This window comes from Hippocampus bargibanti, linkage group LG05 (genome assembly GCF_051943395.1).
Source record: "Hippocampus bargibanti isolate YZ-2025 linkage group LG05, ASM5194339v1, whole genome shotgun sequence".
Lineage (NCBI taxonomy): Eukaryota > Metazoa > Chordata > Actinopteri > Syngnathiformes > Syngnathidae > Hippocampus > Hippocampus bargibanti.
The window spans coordinates 20,793,470-20,816,043 of NC_142738.1; the positions used below are offsets into that span (position 1 = coordinate 20,793,470).

Consider the following 22,574-nt stretch of genomic DNA (forward strand, 5'->3'; position numbering starts at 1 on the left):
TCACCCCATGTCCTGGCAGCTATGTCAGCCAATACCAGCTCTAGTCGATTTCAATGTCTCCTTCAGTAAACAGAGATTTGGTTGTAAATTACTGTACATGTGTATCACATAACAGTAGGAATAATCCATCAGGGCTGCATCTATGACGAGAAGATTTACATTGCAAATAATCCCAAGCCTTGTGCAGAAGGGAATTAATGACTGTTAAATTTGAAATGCCAGTAATGCTACAACAACACAGTGCACATTTGTTATCATGGTGCGGTTGATGTCAGTTTAAAGGAGGGATGGATATAAGCGTGCCGGCGTGTGTGCGTGCGTGTGTGCATGCACTGCCATGTGAAAGTCAGCATTCGCATCTGTGCCCACTGGGTTGTTCTTCACCATGTTGTCAGGCAGGCTTTGGTCACATGACCAAGAGGCAGCACCTACTGCAGACTCGAATCGCTGCATCACTGAAAGACTACTAGACGGAAAGGAGGAGCGAAGGAGGGGGAGGAAAAAGACAAAGGGATGATATGGAGAAAAAAGCTATCAAAAAGAAAAAGAGAAAAAGCCAGGCAAGAGAGGAAAAAGATTTATTTGTTTTGCACAACATCGTCCTCATCTAAAATAGCTTCCAGCCAAAAGTGCACTTTCCAACACGCCTCATTCACTTTGTTCATTCAAAAGGCATCCTGCTGATGATGGCCTCACAGCGTGTGCAGCTGCATTGCGCCATTCATTGCAAGTGTGCATGTGTCAAAGTGTCAGACGAGGGGGGAGAAGGGCTGATTATGTTTCTGCTAACATAGCAGCTGTAAGAGAGTGCTTTGGAAGACAGCCATGCAGGTGATTTGGACAGGACAAGGTCAGCACGCGGTCGCATGAAGGCTACAGCCGTCTGGTCGATTCAAATCAAGCAAAGTTCGTACCCGGCTGCATTCCTCTAGTTTGTTTGAATGGGAAAAGACAAAAGCAGCAAGTCTGTTCTGAACAAATAACTCAAACTTTGCACGTGGTTTAGGGGCATTGTTGAGCAGAAGGGTGGATGATAAAATATATATCACTGTACTTCGTATGTAACCGTAATTCTTTCACTGCGTGTGAGACAGGCAGTACAGTATGACCCAAAAGCATATTCTTTTATAAAGTCCAAATTGTCCATAGTTTCTTATTTTATTGTTCATTTATTACCTTCATCTCAATGCCTGAGGATTGCAATGGAGATGTTAACAGCAAACACACAGTGAGATGTGCGTGGAATGGATAATGTTTATTTGAGTGGGATCACACCACCAAGCAGTGGGGTAAAAATAAATCAGACATAGACAGGAGGTTAACTAATTGGCATTAAACAAAATTCGGGATTCTTTTTTGTATATTATTTTCCTTAATGAGTGTATGCTGGTGAGTGTATCTGCATGAAGTTAACTCTATATCCTCATGCACAATCATATTGATTAAAAGATATCTTGTGCTTTCACGTTCTTATACATAGATCAGCAATCACTTGCCTAACATATTGACTAATATGAATGTGAAAGAAACAATAGGGCAATCTTATATGAAGTTCTGACAGTATTTAAAACGTTTCACCTCTCAAAAGTGTTCAATGCAAAAGACAAAGATAAAGTCCAGTGAGCTATGTGCATTTCCTCAGTGCCGTAAAGGTCAATGATCTCGCAGTTTAGTGCTGCAAGCCGGCAGACTGCAGCACTAGAACTGTCTCCATCCCTCTGCAGTGCTGGCCCGGGCGTTTTGACGCATGAACACTGCAGGTAAACAAGGAATGGTTGTGGTAGGAAGGGAGAATCGAGGAGGGACCATGGAGACACTGATGTAGAAAGTGGCTCGCAGAACAAAATAAATAAATACATACATACATACATACATACATACATACATACATACATACATACATAAAAGGATGGGTTAAAGCCAAGACGTGCACAAGGGGAGATAGTAAAGCAGGGGGAGACTGAAAGCAACAGTGGCAAAATGAGAAATAGATACATGTTTTCTTTGAAAGATATGCAGACTATAGCATGTGCGCAGTACATACATGCAGCAAGCAAGGATTGAGTGTGTTGTGGCGGGAACTAGGACCAGGCTTCTCACCCAGCAGGTGCACGGGAGGGGGCGGGTTTATGTCACATATATTTCACTGCATTTTCTGTTTGAGAGAGATCCACTTGTTAGCCATTGGAATAAACACATCTCCACATTCAGTCGCGTGTGCTCCTTCCTCAACGGCCACACTGGTGACACCGACGTTGGAAATGTTCATGGCAACAGACGAAGATGTGTCTTCTACGGCCACGTCGCCACGACCGGCACCCCAACTCGCAGCTCCCGCCTACGCCGCGAAGCTGCCCGAGTTCTTGCACAGCGATCCGGCTTCGTGGTTCCAGCATGTGGAGGCACTTTTCCACCGACGAGGCATCACGGCGGATGAGCCGAAATATTACCTGGTCGTGGCGTCTCTCAACAAGCAAACTACTCATCGTGTGCTGCCGCTCTTACGCGCGCCTCCACAGAACGCGAAAAATACGCGGTGCTCAAACACCTGCTGATCAGAAGGTTCACGTTATCGGCCTCTGCGAGAGCAGACAGGCTTCTATTCCTTCCCGGACTTGGCGACGGAACAGCAGTGGATCTCACGGACAATATGCTGTCGCGCTTAAATTCGGATGAAGCCGGATTCCTTTTCCCCCATATATTCCTCCGTCAGCTACCAGCCTCAGCGCGCGGCGCGCTAGCTAACTCAACGTGCTTAGCCACCGGCGACTATCAAGGTTTGGCTGAAAAAGCGAATCGAGTGCTTCTGGCGACACGGCGCTTCGCTGTGCAAAGCGTAACGGCCGAACCCTTCGGTGAAGGGGCATTGAAAATCGATCCGACCGTCGTGGCCGGATTGAGATCGCAGAAGCGGCGCGGGAAAGCCATCTGTTTTTTCCATCAGCGGTTCGGCGCCAAGGCTCGACGCTGCGTACCCCTCTGCTCCTACGAGGCTCAGGGAAACTCCAACACCCGGCACCCAGTAGCAGCCGAGGGCGCCGGTAACGAAAGACCCCTCGTCAGGTAGACATTTTCTTGTGGACAGCGGGGAACAAGTAAGCCTGCTGACGCCCACTGCCGCGGACAAGACGGCAGGTGGATGCGGGCCTCCGCGTGCGCAGCTCACGGCTCGCCCATCGCCAACTTTGGCTCCAGGTCGGTGACTGACGGGACGGGAATTCAAGTGGAACTTTAATTTTGCCTCGATCACAGTTCCGATAATCGGCACAGATTTTTTTATGTGCTCACGGACGACTTGTGGACATTGCTAACCGTCGTTTGATTGACGCCATCTCTTTCGCGACTTTCCCATGTGAGGCTGGAGGGCTCGGAGCGTTAACACACACAAATTATTTAACGTCAGGTAACATTTACGAATGTCTGCTGACCGATTTCCCGTCGTTAACTACCCCCGCCATTTCCAATTCAGATACGACACACGGGGTAGAGCATTTAATCCCCACGGTCGGCCCGCCAGTTTTTGCCCGCACTCGATGCGGCAAAATTGGCAATGGCGAAAGGGGAGTTCGCGAGGATGGAGCTCTTGGGCATCGTGAGGCGTTCCAAAAGCCCGTGGGCCTCACCATTACACATGGTGCCCAAAAGTGACGGTTCTTGGCGGCCGTGCGGTGATTTTCGTCGGCTTAATAATATAACCATGCATGACCGTTACCCCATCCCGCACATCCAAGACTTTTCCGCACGTTTGGCCGGCGCCGTGATCTTTTCTAAAATAGATCTAGTTCGGAGTTATCACCAGGTGCCGCTACGGGATGTGCCAAAAACTGCGGTGATTACCCCCTTTGGCCTCTTTGAATTTCTCCACATGCCTTTTGGTCTGAAGGGGGCGGCACAGACCTTTCAAAGACTGATGGACTCAGTCTTGCGAGGCCTTGATCTTGTATTTGTCTATCTAGATGACATCCTTGTGGACAGCCCTTCACCGGAGGAACACCTGTCGCACTTAACTAAGGTTTTCAAGCGTCTTGATTCTCACGGCCTTATCGTCAACGCAGTGAAGTGCCAATTTGGTCTGTCCAAGATCGATTTCTTGGGGCACCGCATTTCTCCACAGGGCTCCATCCCCCTACCAAAGTGCAGGCAGTGGTGGATTTCCTCCGCCCGGCCACAGTTAAGGCTCTGTAGGAGTTTTTGGGCATGATCAATTTTTACAACCGGTTTCTTCCGCAGCCGACCTCCTACAACCCCTCTACGGCACCTTGAGAAAAAGGGCTAATGACCCCGTCGAGTGGGCCTCGCAACGAGCACAGTCCTTTCAACGAGCCAAGGAAGCTCTCGCGGGTGCAACTGTTCTGGCCCACCCGATTTCAACCGCACAGGTGGCCTTGACTACCGATGCATCTGATGTTGATGTTGGCGGTGGTCGAGCAGCTTGTGGAGAATGAATGGCAGCCCCTTGCATTTTTCAGTCGGAAGCTGCAAGATAACGAACGCAAGTATAGTGTTTTCGACAGAGAGTTGTTAGCACTATATCTTGCAACGCGCCATTTCCGTTTCCTCCTCGAGGGGCGCCAGTTCACCGCATATGTGGATCACAAACCACTCACATTCGCCATGTCGGTGACTGAACCGTGGTCGGCCCGACAGCAATGGCATTTAGCGGCCATTTCGGAATTCACAACAGACATTCGGCATATGGCCGGCAAATGTAACTCTGTGGCCGATTGATTGTCACGCGCGATCGTGTGTCCGGTCCAGCTTGGGGTGGATTTTTCAGAGATGGCCACCACCCAATCTGAGGATCCGGACATCCACGAACTCAAGGCAGCAGGCACGGCCCTGAAGCTTGAGGAGGTGGAACTGTGTGAAGGGGGTCCCGCTCTCCTCTGCGATGTGTCTACGGGTCACACTCGTCCTGTGGTTCTGCAGGAGTGGCGTCGGCAAATTTTTGATTCTATTCATTCCCACTCACATTCTGGCGTCCGGGCATCAGTCAAACAACTTGGGGCTAAGTTTGTCTGGCCTGGGTTACGAAAGGACGTCAGGAAGTGGGCAGCTGCATGCGTGGCATGTCAGCGCGGCAAAGTCCACAGGCACACCCGGGCAAGCCTGGAAACTTTTCCAATTCCGGCCAGGAGATTTGACCACGTCCATGTGAATCTGGTCGGGGGCCCCTCCCTCCTTCGCAGGGTTGCACACATCTCCTCAATATGGTCGATCGGACCACTAAGTGGCCGTAAGTAGTCCCCCTGTCCTCCACGACCTCAGCAAATATTGCCCACGCATTTGTGTCGTCCTGGGTCGCATGTTTCGGCACGCCATCCGATATCACTTCGGACAGAGGCTCCCAGTTTGTGTCTGAGCTCTGATCATCCATTGCGCAGTCCTTGGGTGTGCAGGTACACCGCACTATGGACTACCACCCGCAGGCTAACGGGATGTGTGAACGTTTCCACCGGTCACTTAAAGCCGCGCTACGGGCCGCACTACCGGACGGTAACTGGGTCGACCGTTTTCCGTGGGTCCTGCTCGGGTTACGTTCGGCCCCAAAAGAAGACCTTAACGCTGCTCCGGCAGAGTTAGTGTTCGGTCAGCCACGCCGCGTTCCTGGTGAATTTCTGCCTGAAGCTTCGGGTACACCTTCTTTCCCCCTTTTGCCAGGAGAGCCCCTGACTCCAGCACCATTTCCCCACTGCGTCCCCAAAATATTCGTTCCGTCTGCTCTTAGGTCAGCCCGGTTTGTCTTTGTGCGTCACGATGCCCACCGCTCTCCCCTCCGGCCGCCGTACGATGGCCCGTTTAGAGTGCTCGAACCTCCGAAACCTCCAGCCTCACCGCGCCATGTCAGGGTTGAGTGTTGTTCCCCGACTCAGGTCTCACCCGGATCACCTGCCCGAATGAGTTCACCTTCACCACCGAACGACAGACTGCGTAGTCGTTGTGGCAGGCTGGTTAAGCCCCGTGCAAAATTTTCACCTTGACCTTCCTTCTGGGTGTTCTGAGGGGAGGGCTGTGTGGCGGGCTTTAGGACCAGGCATCTCACCCAGCAGGTGCACGGGAGGGGGCGGGTTTACACATATTTCACTGCATTTTCTGTTTGTTTCTTTGAAATAAAACTCTTCAATGTAGAATGTATATAGCATGTCATAAAGTATTTTGATTCTGATGTCTATGTTATGACTTGTCACAAGATGGTGTCAATTGAGGAAAATCTGGAAGACTCACATCTTCAGCAAGAAGCCTGTTTACATATGCAGGCATGGCACTGTAGCTTGGTTGCATACAGGATTCATCACCATGACCTGTGAGTACGTGACACAACAATACTGTGGTACCGGTGCGAGAACGCGAACCATTTTGACCCTCACCAAGGCTACTGACCAGAGATATGCGCATTTGTTTATGTCTAGGAACTTGATAGCTTGACGTTTGTGCAATCCCAAACCACCAACCATGCAAGCAACGAACATTGTCCAAAGCACATTGCATGTCAACACAAAGCCGCCTCCTCTGGCAGTTGATCAGCCATTTGAAGACTCTACCACACAGGGTGTGACACATTTCTCTCACCGCTGCAATGGCCCGTGGGGCTGATGATGTCATTGAGTGGCACCGACAGCTGCCACAACTGTGCAATGATGGATGTGTCTCAGAGTTTTTGTACTTCTTTCAAATCCAATGGAGTTGTGATAGCCAGTGTCTGGTTGTGTGTGCCTTGCGTTATGTCCCAACATTCCCCTTCAGAATCAGGGAGCCTGTGGATATTTATGGTGGACGCCAACTGCCGGGAGCATGTAATTGGTTTAATTGGTTTTATTGAGACCTGCAAGAGGTAGTTCTTTAATAATTCATGAAGGTGTAGCTGACAAGAAAACATATGGCGTACATCTCTTCTTGGTTCCTGCCTTCACTGTGTTAGACTCCATTCTAGAAATCTCACACTGACAACTGCCCCTTCACAAGTGGTCCAAATAGGATGAAATAGCAAGCCACAGAACTGCCTATAAATGGTCCAGGAAAGCTAATACTGGGCTAATTATCCCTAGCGCATTGGGTTGACATTTGGACCTAGCACGTTGTGTTCGGATTTTGAGCGAGTAAGAGGTAATCAAAACAAAGCAGAGTTAAAGCTACTAAGAAACTGGTTACGAGTAAGTCACTCGTATATGTTTTCCTACATTTTTATACTGGCCACCCATTTTCATGCATTGAATCACTCATTCAATTCAATTTCAATCATTGATCACCTGTCCTGACAGTGATTTTAACCCAGATCCCAGTTTCCAATGTCAGGGGTCTTACCGCTGAGCCCACATTCTTAGACATCACTAATGTGTCAGCTTTTGAACACACGAAATGGCCATCACAGCTTCAGCTTTTCAACACACTCAAATCCAATCTTCAGATCAGTTTCTGATCATAATAATTAACTTACCTTGTCGTAGGTTGCTCACAGTTACACAATGATTGGGTCAAAAAAATAAATACAACAATATGCATTTTTTTATGCGTGTGTAGTATTTTTGCAGTACAATTGATATTATTTTAAGGCTGAATGCACCCCCCCATCCCCAGGAAATAGAAAAACTAAAAGCCAGCAATCATCTCTTTGACAATCATTAACAAACGGTTGAATGCTTACGAAATTACCAAATTGTTAACTTGAAGCTCGTGTGACGGTGTTTATGACGTCAGGCTGTATTTTTATATTTATTGTCTTTCTGATTTGTCATTAAGAGTAATTAACTCATCTTCATACTTGTGTGACAGCCAAAATTGTAATAATGGTAATTGAAAAAACTAATGACGACAGTTTTCTGCACCTCAATCTGACACTTACACATGGCTCACAAGCATGTATGCTGCAAATCCGGTTAAACCATTACCTTTGTCGAACGTCAAGCCAGGTGTCCTTTCCTGAAAACACCAGGGAATTAATTGCTGCATCTTTATGTGAGATATATATATATATATATATATATATATATATATATATATATATATATATATATATATATATATATATATATATATATATATAGATAGATAGATAGATAGATAGATAGATAGATAGATAGATAGATAGATAGATAGATAGATAGATAGATAGATAGATAGATAGATAGATAGATAGATAGATAGATGTTACCAAAACTTCCTTCATCTTGTAATCATTGGGTATTTTGTGTAAATTTCTGAGGAAACTAATGAATTTATCCCATTTTTCAATAGGGCTATAACATAAGAAAATGTGGTAAAAGTGAAGCATTCTGAACACTTTCCGAACTGACTATATATACACCCATAGAGCCATCAGCTAACTTTAAACAATGGCTGTTATGACCTCATGAAAGTAAGACGTCATTCTTTCAACATGGTGTTAAATAAACGTGAGTGAAAATTCCAGGATTGCGACATCGTGTAATGTAGGAAAGAATCAACATAGTGAATCATCAAGTACGTTCCTCTGAGACTGGAAAGACTCGGACAAAAAGAATGCTCATTTCATATTGTCTGTTGTAAAATACTCTTTCTGCCACTAGTATATCTCTGGCATTCAGAACTGTAACATAACAGCACGTTTGCAGAGAAAAATATAACTCGCCAAATTAACCCAAAAGGCTCAATTTGGGAATGGTAGAGCCAGCAGGTGGACAACATGCACACTCCATTCAGGAGGCTCAGAGCTGACAGGGACGTGCTAACCATTACCACCGTGCTGCCACACAAAAGAAAAATTCAGCTAACCTTAGTGGTCTCAGCACAGGTTTTTTTTTTCTTTAGTTCCTTTAATTTATTAATTCCCTGCCTTTTGGAGAGTTATCAGGTACGTATTTGCAGAAGGCGAGTATCTATTGAAGTAAATAAGTCGATAAGATGAACATTCCAACGTATTTCAAACACAAACAACACAAGAAGTGATATGGTTTATGACAGGTAATCAATCAACAAATGAATCAATAATTACTTGATAATCAATGAATCATTTGGATATATTTTTTTTAATTTAAAGCTGCTTGGAATGTCAGTAAGCATTTTACAATTGTAATTTTCCATGAGTGAAGTTGGGGGGGGAAACATCAGCTTTTTCTTTGGAAAATAATGATCACAATTTTTACCAACGTTTTTGTGCACTGTCAATTTAAAGTAATACACTGTATCCTGTTTTTGAATTTTTGAAAAAGAATGAATGGAACTTTGTGGTTTTTAAAATCTGATTCATCAAATATGTAATTTAAAATACGTAATATATAGTTGCACAGCATGCCCAACAATGTTTCCACAATACTTCCCTGAACCTGTATTTTTGGAGCTCACAAATGACAAATACTGTGTGGTGCGGCAACAGCAGAATGGCTGGAGAACGGATTAGCTGCACTTCAGCCAAGAAATTAGCCAATTCCGGAGAACACACCACAGACTGAAATTCCGCCACCATTTATCACAATGCATCAATGTCTTTCTGACCTACATTGACAGTTGGCACCAATAAAGAGGGCTTGTAAATGAGAGAAGAGGGCATGGTTTAGTTTGCTGGAGTACCAACGGATAGATGTTCAATCGACTTAACTGAAAGTTAACTGAAGTGTTTAAGTGCAACGCCTGGGGGGTGCAAGCTATTACAGCCCAACGTGATGTGAGGTAAGAAGCAGTCAGTGAGGTGGCAAAGGCTGCAACCCAAACATGAATAAAAGTCTCAGTGCGACTCTCCTGCTTCCTAGCTTCCTGTATTCACTTCCTTAACAAAGATTCACAATGGTGTAACTTTGCCGTTTTGGCTGGTTGATGCGGCCCTTGGCGTTGCTCAGAGCCTGGTGGGGGCAGGGTGCGTGTGTGCGTATGTGCGTGTGTGCGTGTGTGTGTGTGTGCGGGGGGGCGTGCGTGCGTGTGTGTGTGTGTGTGTGTGTGTGTGTGTGTGTGTGCGTGCGCGTGTGTGTGTGTGCATGTGTGTGTGTGGGGGGGGGGGGGGTGCGTGTGTGTGTGTGTATATGTGTTGAGGATGAGCTTGAAGCCAGTATTAACATTGCACAGCCAGTATCCACGTGCCGAGCCCGCGGTCTGCCAGTGGTCACACAAAAGGATGATGTCATGCTTCGCCAATAACAAAAGAGTCTTGGTCTGTCAAGCCCTTCTCTCTCACCGGCTAGTTCCAGCTTTATCCAGCCTCGCATTAATCGCAAGCCTTATCCTCTTTACTGGGCGAGTGGGTAGGTTGCGGGTGTATCATAACAAACCAGCAGTGCGGCAACTCCAGATAGGGATAGGAAGAGGAAGAAGAGAGGGAAATGAAGGCAACCAGTGGGCTGATGCTGACAGTTAGAAATCTTATATGGCTTATAAAAATCCAATATTCCTGGCTCCACTAGAGATGGACGCATATGAGCCCTCCATCAAGAACCTTGGTGCAGCAGCATTTTATTGCATGCCATGCAATAAACAAATACAAATACATTTTGGAGAAACAGCACAAGCGACCTTGAGGAATTCCATATGGCATAACTACAGTTTTGTTGCTATGCCGTCATGCAATACTTGGGCCACCATCCCAAACATAAGACACACCAATAACACCCGTTCTCTGCTTAGGTTTCCCTTCTTAGACTTTCTTGAATTTCACCCAGTGACTAAAAATACAGGAGTCAGCGTGCCATGGTCGGACAGGACATGGAAAAAGGCTGTTATATTCAGACTAGAAGTCTTGAAAAACAAGTCTAACTAACATAGCACTGGACTTGTGTTGATTCTCTTTGCACAAGAGGGATCATCACGCTATGGTGTGGATATGTCATGGAGTCATTGATTTGCCTCAGGGCACTTAAGTATGGTAAATATTTCTTTACAGGAGTTTGGATTCAGTCCTTAATACATTAACTAATACGTTGCATCCAATTAGTCAGCATGCTGACTTTTACTGTGCTAAATTATCACAAACCGGTCCTCTGATGACTAACAGAAGAGTAGTCCGAGGCTAAAATTTGGAAATGATTTTACTATGTTCTTTTTTGTAGTAGTAGACAACAAGAAAAAAAAGACTCTTCAATCAAACGTTGTGTAAAGTGTGACAAACTATGTGGACAGACTCTTGGACAACTCAAATATGCCAGCCCGAAAGTTGTGGGATAGGTGTTACAAAACTTTGAACGCAGACATTTCGTGTCAAGCAAAGATCAGAGCGTATAATGACAGGAATGAAACCAGAATGGCCAAGTTCATGGATCTACGAGTAAGACCAAGACCAAATGGCAGCACATTCAGTGTTAGGAATTTGACACCACCAAAGTTAAAGAGAGCAAGAAACTCAATGTCCAAAGCATTTTAATTCATGCCGATGGCATTCTTCAATGTGATGTGCATCACCGGTGACTCTTGCTACTGGGCCAGATGATAAACAAGTTTGTCCACAAAGAGGTCCGGTTTCAATTTGTTTTGTTCAATTTTAACAGGAAGACTCCGTCATGATGCAATTTGTCGCAATTCCTGGAGAGCATTGGACAGTTCCTCACTGAGTATTATTTTCTAAGCTCAAGAGGGGTCATCCAAGGGAGCTGTTTTAAAGACCAGTACAACATCGAGAAAGCCATGACGACAGAGCTGAAAAAGATACTAGAAGAATCCTTGAGAGCAGGAGAAGGCTTAGAAACTGTGACAGACTGAAATGGAATTCAAAATTAACATTCATTCGTGTGAGTAGCTTTGTTGACTTTGGTGACGCGCTTAAACTCACTCACTGCCAGACGTGCAAAAATTTGTCCACTCGAGTGCCAGGGTTTTTGTCAGTCACTCCAATACCAGGACCCACAGAATATTGAGTTTTAGGACTACATCAACATTCAATGCATCGTAATAAATCTTAGACTCTCTTTTTTCATCAAAAATAAAATACAGTGGTACCTCGGTTCTCGAACGCCTCACAGTTCGAACAAATCGGAGTTCGAACAAAATACTCGAGATATTCTTGCTTCGTAGTTCGAACACCAATCGGTGTTGTGTTCGAACGCCAAAACGACACGTGAGTGCGTACGCGAGGGTGAGGTGCTGAGCGGCGTACGGGTGTATCGCTCTCTCCGTGACCAACTGTGGTCGCTTGCGGACGTGCTGCGTTTTGCTCTAGCGTTTAATATAGGTGTACGAAGAGTTTTAGCCCCTAATCTTGCCTCTAAATAAAGTAAGTGCTGCGAAAAGTGACAAGAGAAAAGTAGTGCGTACAACTATTGCATTTTAGAAAGAAATAATCGCAAAATATGAAGGAGGTGTGCGAGTGTCTGATCTGGCTAGGGAATACAGCATGGCGAAATCTACGATCAGTACGATATGTGGCTGTGAGAGCAAGTGTCATTGGATAGATATTTTAAGAGAAAAGAACATCCTGTAGCCGAGTCATCCGTAGCTGTCACGTTCCGAGCAAGAGTGACGGCAGCTGACTCGTCGGAACGTAGTGGAATGTTTGGGATCCCAAAGCAGGCGGCAGAGACGTACGACCCAAGCAGGATGTTTATTCACAAATAAAAGAAAAAACAGCGAGTAAGAAGGCAGGGGGTGAGCCGACCCGCTTACTACGCCAAAAAGCAAATGGCACACGAGGGTGCAAAATTACGCAATCCCGGAAGATGACATAAATTTACGAGACGCAGGGAAAATACCTCGGACCGGATACACTCGCGCATCGAAGGAAGAGTCCAGGTACGGTGGCGAGTTGAGTCAATCATCCGGCATTGGCAAGGTGATCGCGAACCGTATAAATTCCCCGTGTCCGTGATTAGAGAATTGACAGCAGGTGGAGAACGGCTGGGAGAGGCAGCCCCCCCCCCCGGCCCCCTGCTGTCAACTCGCAAGTGACAGGAGCAAAGAGATGGTTTCGGTGTTCGAACAAATCGCTTTTCGAATTGGGTCCTGGAACGAATTATGGTCGAGAACCGAGGTATCACTGTAGTTATTTCTTAAATTATATGGGTCTGGAGTTATATGAGCTTGAAATGAGGGTGGCTGTCCAAAATACAATGCAGTACATATATAATGGTTTTTTTGTTTATATGGTGCTTTAAAAATAGCTGAAGCTGGAACAAAGCGCTGACATGGAAAAAAAGGGAAATGCTGTCCCCTTCTCATCTCCTTTTTCTTTTCCATTCGGTTTTCCCCATCAAGGGTCACCACGGCAAATATGTGTCCTCGATCTAACCTGGTTTGTTGCATCCTCTTCTCTCACACCAGCTACCATCGTGTCCTCTTTGACAATATCCATAAGCCTCCTCTTTGGTCTTCCTCGCGGTCTCCTGCCTAGCAGTTCAAAGCTCAGCATCCTTCTTCCGATATAGTCACTCTCTCTCCTCTGGACATGTCCAAACCATCTCAGTCTGGGCTCCATGACTTTCTCTCCAAAACCTCTAATATGAGATCCTATCCAACCTGGTTACTCCCAAAGAAAACCGTTTTATACACCTTTCCTTTCATCGTAGCTGAAACTCTTCTCTACCACATCACACCTGACATTTTTCTCCAGCCGTTCCAGCCTGCCTGGACACACTTCTTCACCTCTTTCCCACACTCTCCATTCCTCTGGACAGTTGACCCAGAGTACTTAAAATCCTCCACCTTTTCCATCTCTTCTCCCTCTCTAGTTTATCCCCTTTGTGGAAGGGAAAAAAATGCCAGAGGGCTGGCCAGCGCTTTATCGGCACCCAAGCAAGAAAAACAAAACCCGAACCAATTCTGGAATGGCACTGAACGTCACATTTTCCAGAATAAATTTGTGAATGGCAGTGAATGAGTTAAAAAAGTATTTCATTTTAGGTGCTCTTAGAATTGTATATTGTAAAGTCATTTAAACCATATAATGTACGGCATTCACATTTCAGATGACATTTTCTTACATGATTCCAGAGACATGCAGGTTTACAGGCTTCAAGATGTCCTTTGCCATGCACCAGGCAAGAGGTGCACTGCAGTTATCAAAAATGGTTATCCAACAACACTCTGACCTCTTCCGTTTTGTGTCACATCTCAGCAGAACTAAGTTATAAGGTGAGCATCTTCAAACTCACCTTTATTTTGCCATTGGGCTGCAGTAGCTCTGTGACAGACACCTTATCCTGCTGCAGCCGTCTCTTCACAAGCTTGGAACAGCAAACGTTGACTGCTCCCTGCACATGTGAAGCGTTGTACTCAGAAAATGTCCTGCTGTCAATCACCAGCAAGCGCCCGGTTCCTCTCTGGATGAGGCTTGCCAGACGCTTGATGTCCATTGTGCTTCGCTTTGTAGGCCCTTTCTCCCCTGCCATGATGTTGGAGGGGTGTCGTGGTCCCTCTGGGCCAAAGATGAAGGTGCGGGAGAGGAGCAGCACAGGTGGAGGCAGAGTCAGGCAAAAAAGGCGGGGTCAGAGAATAACGGGATCATTGAGGAATGTGTTGAGAGATTCATGCTGCCTGGGGAAAGAAAAGAAGATACTTAAGAGAGAATAACAAGAAAATGACCATGACTTATACTTGTTTTTTTAAAGGCGCTCATCAACATAATAGGACTGACTATGTAGGACAAATGTGTGTCTATGTGTGTTCAACTGTTTGTAAAATTGACAGACTGTTGCTTTGTCACCATGAATCACTTTTCTTGGTTGATGATAACCTCAGAATTTGTGGATTATGGCGCAGTTTATAGGAGCAACATGCATGTGCGCCAAGCGACAAGATGCCATCAAACAACTTGAGTACTGTGTGTTTGACAGAAAATACTCGATGTGTTGACAGGCACTTCCCTGACATGTCCGGCGACAAGTGAGAAGGTCAGTGTGAATGCAGTGCTGTTTTATTCATCCACAGGCGCATGGTGTCATGAAATATAGATAGGCCTCTCCTCATCTAGGCCTGAAGACTAAATGGAAGTTTCAACCTCAGGTGAAAAGGGAAAGTAAAGTAATGTGAGGCCAAGGGGTTCAAACATGTTGGGGACGTTGGGAAAGATGACTTGACAGAAATGAGTTTCTCTGGAAGGTCCAATTTAGCAAATGAAAACAAAGTCGAAGAAAAATGAACATATTGGCTCTCATATTTTGTCAAGGAAAAAAAATGCCAAAAAAACATTCCTTTGCATTCAGTGGAACCTGTAAAATCAATGGACAATCAATGCGTGACCGTCTGTCACAAGTTAATAAAATGTATTATTATTATTTTTATATTTTCAGTTATAGAAAACATCGATAGTAATGAATGATAGCTGTAGTGTACTAATAGATCACGGGTATAGGAAAGAACCACGTATGTGAAACACACTGTGAAAAGGACGCTTTGATCCTTTCCTATTTCATCGCGATTTGGTTGACGCAATACAGCTACATATGTCAATATGCCTTTCTTGATACTTCAAAGTCAAAGTCAAAGTCAAAGTCAGCTTTATTGTCAAATATGCTAATATGCATGACATACAGCACAGATGAAATTACTGTCCTCTCGGACCCAGCATGCAAGGCACTTATAATTACTTTAACAAACATAATTATACATGAAAACGCCAATTTGCCGGGAGAGGGGAGCCGCTGCGTGTTCACGCGCCGCCATCTTGGGAAAAAAATTTGCAAAAATAACAAATATGACAACACAAAGACACAGAGTCATTCATTCTTCAGGACTTGCTGTACCCTCTTTGTGATGACATGAAGCAGTTGTAGTTGAAAGAGGAGAGGATCAAAGTATCCATGTCACCAGTGGATCAGGGACTTGCACTATGTACAGTTTTTTTATGAAATGGTTTTGCACATTTACAGTATATAGTTGACATTTTTATTTTACTATGCTTAGAATATCTTGTTTTCTATCCTTTCACCCCCCCCAACCCCTTTCAAATTGCTGATGTGGACTGCAAATAAAGGCATATCCAATCCAATCCAATCCAATCCAATCCAATCCAAATGTCCCCATTGTGGGACGAATAAAGGTTTTCTGATTCGTATTCCGGGCCGCCCGATAGTCGAGTAGTTAGCACGGCGGCTTCACAGTGCAGGGGTCGCCGGTTCGCGTCCCACTCCGGCCTCCCGGTGTGGAGTTTGCATGTTCTCCCCGGGTCCGCGTGGGTTTTCTCCGGGTCCTCTGGTTTCCTCCCACATTCCAAAAACATGCAAGGCAGGCAGATTGAACACTCCAAATTGTCCATAGGTGTGAGTGTGAGAGTGACTGTTGTCTATCTATTTGTGCCCTGCGATTGGCTGGCAACCAATTCAGGGTGTCCGAAGACAGCTGTGATAGGCTCCGGCACCCCCCGCGACCCTAATGAGGAATAAGCGGTATGAAAAATGGATGGATGGATGATTCTGATTCTAGAACTGATTCATGTAAAAAAGAGGGTACAGAAAGTGCTTAGGAATGAATGACTGTCTGTGTCTTTGTGTTGTCATATTATTTGTTATTTAGCTTTTTTTGCTCTTTTGACTTCAAGATGGCGCTGCAATAGTGCCTGCCTTTCCAGCAGCTCCTGTATTTTGTTTTTCTAATTCTTTCATTCTTTTCATCTTCCTTTTATAACTTTGCTGCTGTGAAATGTAAATTTCTCCACTGTGAGACTAATAAAGGTAAATCCAATCAATCCAATACGGGTACATGAATGTAGTCATTGTGACATTTCTTTTTATGTAGACAGGGTAGTCAGGATGGCGCCTGAGTAGGCAGCCGTCAGCAAGTGCTCTGATGAGCCTTGCTTTTTTTGTTGTTTTTGTCTTGTTATTGTGTTTTCTTTTGTCACTTTATGTTGTTGTGCGTCGTGTGGGACGGATACGGATTGTTTTTCCGCATTTTTGGCCACGACAATAATCAAGGAGGAGACTGTGCTGAGCGGTTGCGCCTTTTTTGCGCATGAATATGCCAGTACTGTTTTTGAATGGGAGGAATGTCGGAGCCATTTGACTGTCATCGCTGGACAGCTCTGGGGCCATTGTGCTTTTTTGTGCCTGTAATGGGCAGCATCTTCACAGCCCCGCTTTGTTCAGCGGAAAGGTCGGTGCTGTTGGACAGTCTGCTGTTGGACAGTCTGCGGTTGGATGGATGCATGGCTTGAGGAGCCCGCGATAAGAAGAAAGGAGCGTCAGCGCAGAGCGCCGATGCATATGTGGAACTCTCACGGCTTGGAATTGAAGCAGATTTATGTGGGACAGGAGATGTGAGACAATGTCTTTTCGTCAATGGATGCTACAGCTTTGTGTTTGCTTTCAACATTTAGCTTGTAGTAGGTGTGCAAATTCCACCATGACGTCCCTGATCCACTGCTGAAATGGATGCTTTGATCCTCTCCTCTTTCATCTAGAACTGTTTCATGTCATCACAGAGAGGATACAGCAAGTCCTGAAGAATGAATGACTCTGTCTTTGTGTTGTCATATTATTTGTTATTTTTGTTTTTTTGTTTTTCCCAAGATGGCGGCGCGTGATGTCGAGCAAATTGGTGTTTTCATGTTTATTATGTTTGTTAATTAAAGTCATTATAAGTGCCTTGCATGCTGGGTCCGAGAGGACAGTAATTTCATCTGTGCTGTATGTCATGCATATTAGCATAATTGACAATAAAGCTGACTTTGACTTTGACTAGTCACTATGCTATAACACTAACCGGTATAGTATTACATACGTGTCAATTTATATGTTTTCCCCGCATTTTGTCAGTTTTTTTAATCATTTCAATTAATGTATAGCATACTACAACTTTTATATAGGATTTTTTTTTAAATTGTGAACTGATCTTACAAAGATCATTTTGTCTCAAATCCATTTCGTCTGAACTGCTGGTAGCCAACAACAATGCTGCCGCCGATCACTACTATTTTCACAGCAAACCAGCAAAAGTAATCCTCAATCGTATATATTTTTTTTATCGCTGCGTACGGTCGGATTAATAAAAGCCTAACGCGCACATGCACGGTAAACTGTCTTCATTTCTGTTTGTGTAAGCGTTTTTTTTTTAATCATTAGAAATAATGTATGCTGTACTACAACTTTTAGATGGCCATTGTAATCATTTATAAGGGCGGCTATTAGCCAAGGTTGACAGGTATGGTGTTACTATTCTTAAATATTGATCATATACCGAGAATGTTATAGTGATAAGGGGAGAGGAACCACACTTTTTCCTACTCATTTTTTTATGAAACATACTTTTCTAAGTGTAGCATATTTGTATTGCTTTTTAAACGTATTTACGAAATAATTGTTCAAAATAAATGGGAGGTTAAAGAACCGCTGGATTGGTAACTGAGGCTTCCGCAGTGGCTCCTTCGGGAGAAAAATAAAACAATTCCAATTCCAATTTTCTTCAAAAGAAACACTAATAAAGTAACTTCTAATGACATTGTTGTCAAAACAGAGCTTATTGATTTGTGAATCATATCCAATCTATATTGCTCATCAAATTGTTTGAAACACACAGTTGAACAGGCTAATTAGGAGCTGATGGGTGCCGTGGCTTTGTTATTTCCATTCTGTCAAAAGCAACTAAGCCATCTGAGGTAAGGGAGTGGTGAACTCTGATACAACAGAAAAATATGATACTGTACCAACAGCCTTTCATTAAAACATGCACACGTGTTGCAGAGCCAATTGCTAGAGCAAAATATGTATTTTTTTAAATGTACTTAATTACCATTTCATGATCAAAATGTCATAAAGAAATGCATGTTAATATAACATGTTTTAATAATATTCAACCAATGGACAGTGTATGATCAAATTAAGTATGTTCAACTGAAAATAAATCGTACCATCCTTGAGCACCTGCCTGATATATCAAGGAATGGAATCCTAAATTGTAAACATGGTAAATATATTGCTGCAACAAAGTACACTGAATCAATTATTTAAAATCATCTTGTACAGTCTGCTGAAGTTACTTCCTGCATACCTCGCTGAAAAGCAATTAAACCTCGAAAGCTGCCCCTTGCACCCGTACGTTGCAACCTGCCAGTCACTTGTCATACACCATACCTAACACGATGATGGACAGCTCAGACATGTAGCAAAGAACACAGCGTCCAAAGTTCCATGTTTTTCTGTTCGCTTAATGCCAAGCAAAACATTTGATGTTGCCTAAGTCTAAGGGCAACCTCTCCTCCACCCCTTCCCATTATGTGTGTGCAGAAATCAGGGATGGGAGGAGCAGGGAGCTTCGTACATGGAGCATCACATCGTTGGCTGCCCGTGTGCACATGAGTGAAGCCGATTTGTTTGGCCGAGAGAAAGAATGATACAGGAAGAAAAGATGAAATGAGAAAAAAATACATTGACGGACAATGACAGAGCCCAAACTAATCAAATTATTAGTCTTTTTCCTTGATTTATCATAAATAACACAAAAATAATACAAAAGAGCAATCAGGCTAAAGGAGGGCAGGGGTTTGCCGCAAGTGAGGTTGCGGGAGCGGAGGAAAATACGCCAAGACAAGATGTTGCAGAACCCCGCAGCAGATTCTGCTGTTGCCATAGAGACAGTCCAGCTGGGGTGATGAAAAGGTGTGGGGAGGGTGATGATGATGGAATGGCAGCCCCAGTCATGCTCAGTGAGCAGATGCAATTGAAAGCAGATGCAGCCTATAGCTGACTCCCCAGCTGTGTGAGGAGGGTTCAGTTACTTTACCAAGCAAGTTCCATCATCCCTTGTTCTTCAAACCCTTTCCCCCAAAAACAATGTTTACAGGGAAGTTGCGTACATCTTTATGGGGCTGCGACATCGGCATTCTAGTTCCACCTTTAGAATATGCAAAAGAACCAGAATAACTGGTTCATTCTTTATTTAATTAGTCCTATTTGGCAAATTGAAATATCTGAAGTTCCCTACAGAACTGGAACAGGAATGAAAAAGAACGATCCAGCACATACGTGACAATTGTACACACTTGGGAAAAGAAATGAGTAATAATAATAATAATAATACATTTGATTTCTAAGCGCCTTTCAAAACTCTCAAGGTCACTTTACAGGGACCCATTTTTTTTACAGGACCCATTTTTTTTCTGCGGGTGAGCAGCGGCAGCCACACGCGCCAGCGTTCACTCAACCCAGAATAACTCTAAAAGATTGAAAGCCAGTTAGATAGCTAGCGAGATATTTAATAGATACCTAGATAGCTAGATAGCTAATAGATTATATAATAATAATAATAATAATAATAATAATAATAATAATAATAATAATAATAATAGATTATTGATTGTTTTGCCTTTACAGAACGGAAATGCAACTATCAAGAGGCAGTTAAAATCCTCATTCATTGATGTCGATATATTCTCACCGTACTGAATTGATTACTTTTGTTTTGTTCTGGGTGTTTTAGAATCTCTCTCGGAGCAGATGTCATCAGTTCAGGAAAACAGGCTCGATTGGACAGTTCTTGTAAAATGTTCTAAATTAGAGAACCCTACACCCCCCTCCAACCAGCATCCCTCATTTAAAATGCAATATGAGAGCTATAAAAATTCCTTGGAAAAAGGCATTTTTCAGCACAGCGATGGGATGTCACTAGTTTCACCAAGTACTATTTTGAAGATCTCAACATGGAGGTACAGGACATGAAGTCGCTGGAATCCCCAAGTGAAATGCCATAAACATTCTAGACTAAATATCGAAGTCATCAATTTAATGACATGACATTGATGAAAGCAAAACTCACGGTTATCATCCAAATACTTGTGAACTAATTGAAAGACAGCAGCAACATAAATGTATATTTCATTACAGTACAGTAAAAATAGGGCTATAGTTCCCTATTTTGGAGATTAATTGTGTTTCCAAAGTCAAAAGGATTTCAGAATTAGAATCATTTTTATTGTCCAAGTATGGGGAACACACAAGGAATTTGTCTCCAGTAGAACAGGCCGCACTCGTATCATCATAAACAAGGACATGACAAATAAATATGGAAGGGCATTCCAATCACTAAAAGTCATGTATCCGAAAATGTACCTCATCAAATGGTAATCAGATAACACACGTATGTTTTTTAGGAAAAATAACCATGAGTGGGAGTCGATCAATAAGTTGGTAAAAAGTAAATATAAAGCTTGATTTGCATTGGATGATGGTAAACAATGATTAAAAATTGCCTCTCATTGCGCACTTTTCAAGACAAACTGGACTACAAACATTGTTTCTTTCATCTGTTTGTGGTTATGAGTGGAACAGGATACACAGACAGGGGGGAGCCATTGGACTGGCACCTTTAGTGACAGCAATGTGGTTTGTCAGTATTTACATTGAGAAAAAAATGTTGTAAACAACTGTTTTGTAGTGTATTCTCTATTGTAAGAGAAAGGTAACTGTATCCGTTTTTTATAATTATATTTAATCTACAATATGATAAATGATTTTATTTAATGACATACATTTTGTGTGCACATATACATTCAACGAGTGCAGGGGGGGTTCCAAGCAGACTACCATAATGATAATCGTCCTTTTGCAAAGTTGGTTTTAATAATAATTTTGTTGATATCACACCCTTCACTGTCCCCATCTCCATAGTAATATAGCATTATTTAATCATGTTATTGATTATTGTTATTAATTGTTATTATTATTGTGGGGTTGAATTATGGACTGGCTTTAGTGGCTCAAATAATAAAATTTGTATTTCTTGAATGCAGGGACACCACTGCTATGATTCCGCTGCATTAGACTAATAATGGCATTGCATCCTCATTCACAACCATCAAGTTCGCTATTCTAACGTCAAAGCGTGCCCTCGCGCCATATCTGCAACATTTGGAAACACACAAAGCGTGAATACAGAGGCCTACTTGACAGACAACATTGTCAATATGGGGGATATGCGGCCGTTGTAATAAATCGACCGTCACAAAATTCAGCATGGGGCGTTTGCAGTTGCCATGATTTTACCGCAAAAAGCTGATTTGTTGAAGGTTCACATACAGTCGAGGGAACCTGTCTTGTGTTTGTTATGATTATGTCCGCATGCAAAAATAACACACGCCATTAATCTCTGGTTATAAGCATTAGTGTGCCCCAAAATAGGAAGGATGGTGATCTTATCTTACCCCCGGCGGCTGTTAATCGAATAATTTCTGTCCAACATCACACGAGTAGATCATTTTGAGCGTGTTTAATTCCAATCGAAGGAGACGCACGCGCGCAATGGCAATGGATGAGAGGAGGGAGGAGGGACAGAGGGGAGGGGGGGGGGTGCAAAATTCACCCAGCTAACGACAGCTAGCTGGAACTAGCAGGATGGTGTGCGACACAACACACAAGCACACTTTACCTCGGGCTCCGGTCTGTGTCCTGCAGTTGTTAAACGGCCTCCGTGCGACGTGGTAACGCGATAGGGTGGTCATGAGTGCGGCCGCTTGTGGCCGCCGGTTACCCGGGCCACAGCGCAGCTGACACGGCGTGACAGCGCCAGGAGAGAGCCGCACACGAAAGCGCGACTACACATTGAAACCGTTTTGTAAAACAAAACAACACTAAAAAGACAAATAAAACAAGCGACCAAGAAACCTTGACAGCTAGTCACCGAACTCAGACGTGCATGGGTTGGTTACAAAAGGTACACTTTCGCACTTTCGTGAACTAACGCGATGAGGTCATGGTTTA

General features: G+C 43.9%; 1 protein-coding gene across 3 annotated transcripts in view; it reads right to left on the bottom strand.

The window, feature by feature from the left end:
* dusp8a (dual specificity phosphatase 8a) overlaps positions 1-22,574 on the bottom strand; it is a 53,179-nt gene extending 30,605 nt beyond the window's left edge. Inside the window, exons 1-2 of one of the 3 annotated variants that reach the window (XM_088997265.1) lie at positions 22,243-22,574; positions 14,040-14,417 (exon numbers count right to left, since the gene is read on the bottom strand). In XM_088997265.1, the coding sequence (XP_088853391.1) occupies positions 14,040-14,276 (237 nt within the window). In that variant the 5' untranslated portion in view covers positions 14,277-14,417; positions 22,243-22,574. Of the gene's footprint in view, positions 1-14,039; positions 14,422-22,018; positions 22,150-22,242 lie in introns of those variants that run through there. The other 2 variants (XM_088997263.1, XM_088997264.1) reach the window with 2 other exon arrangements.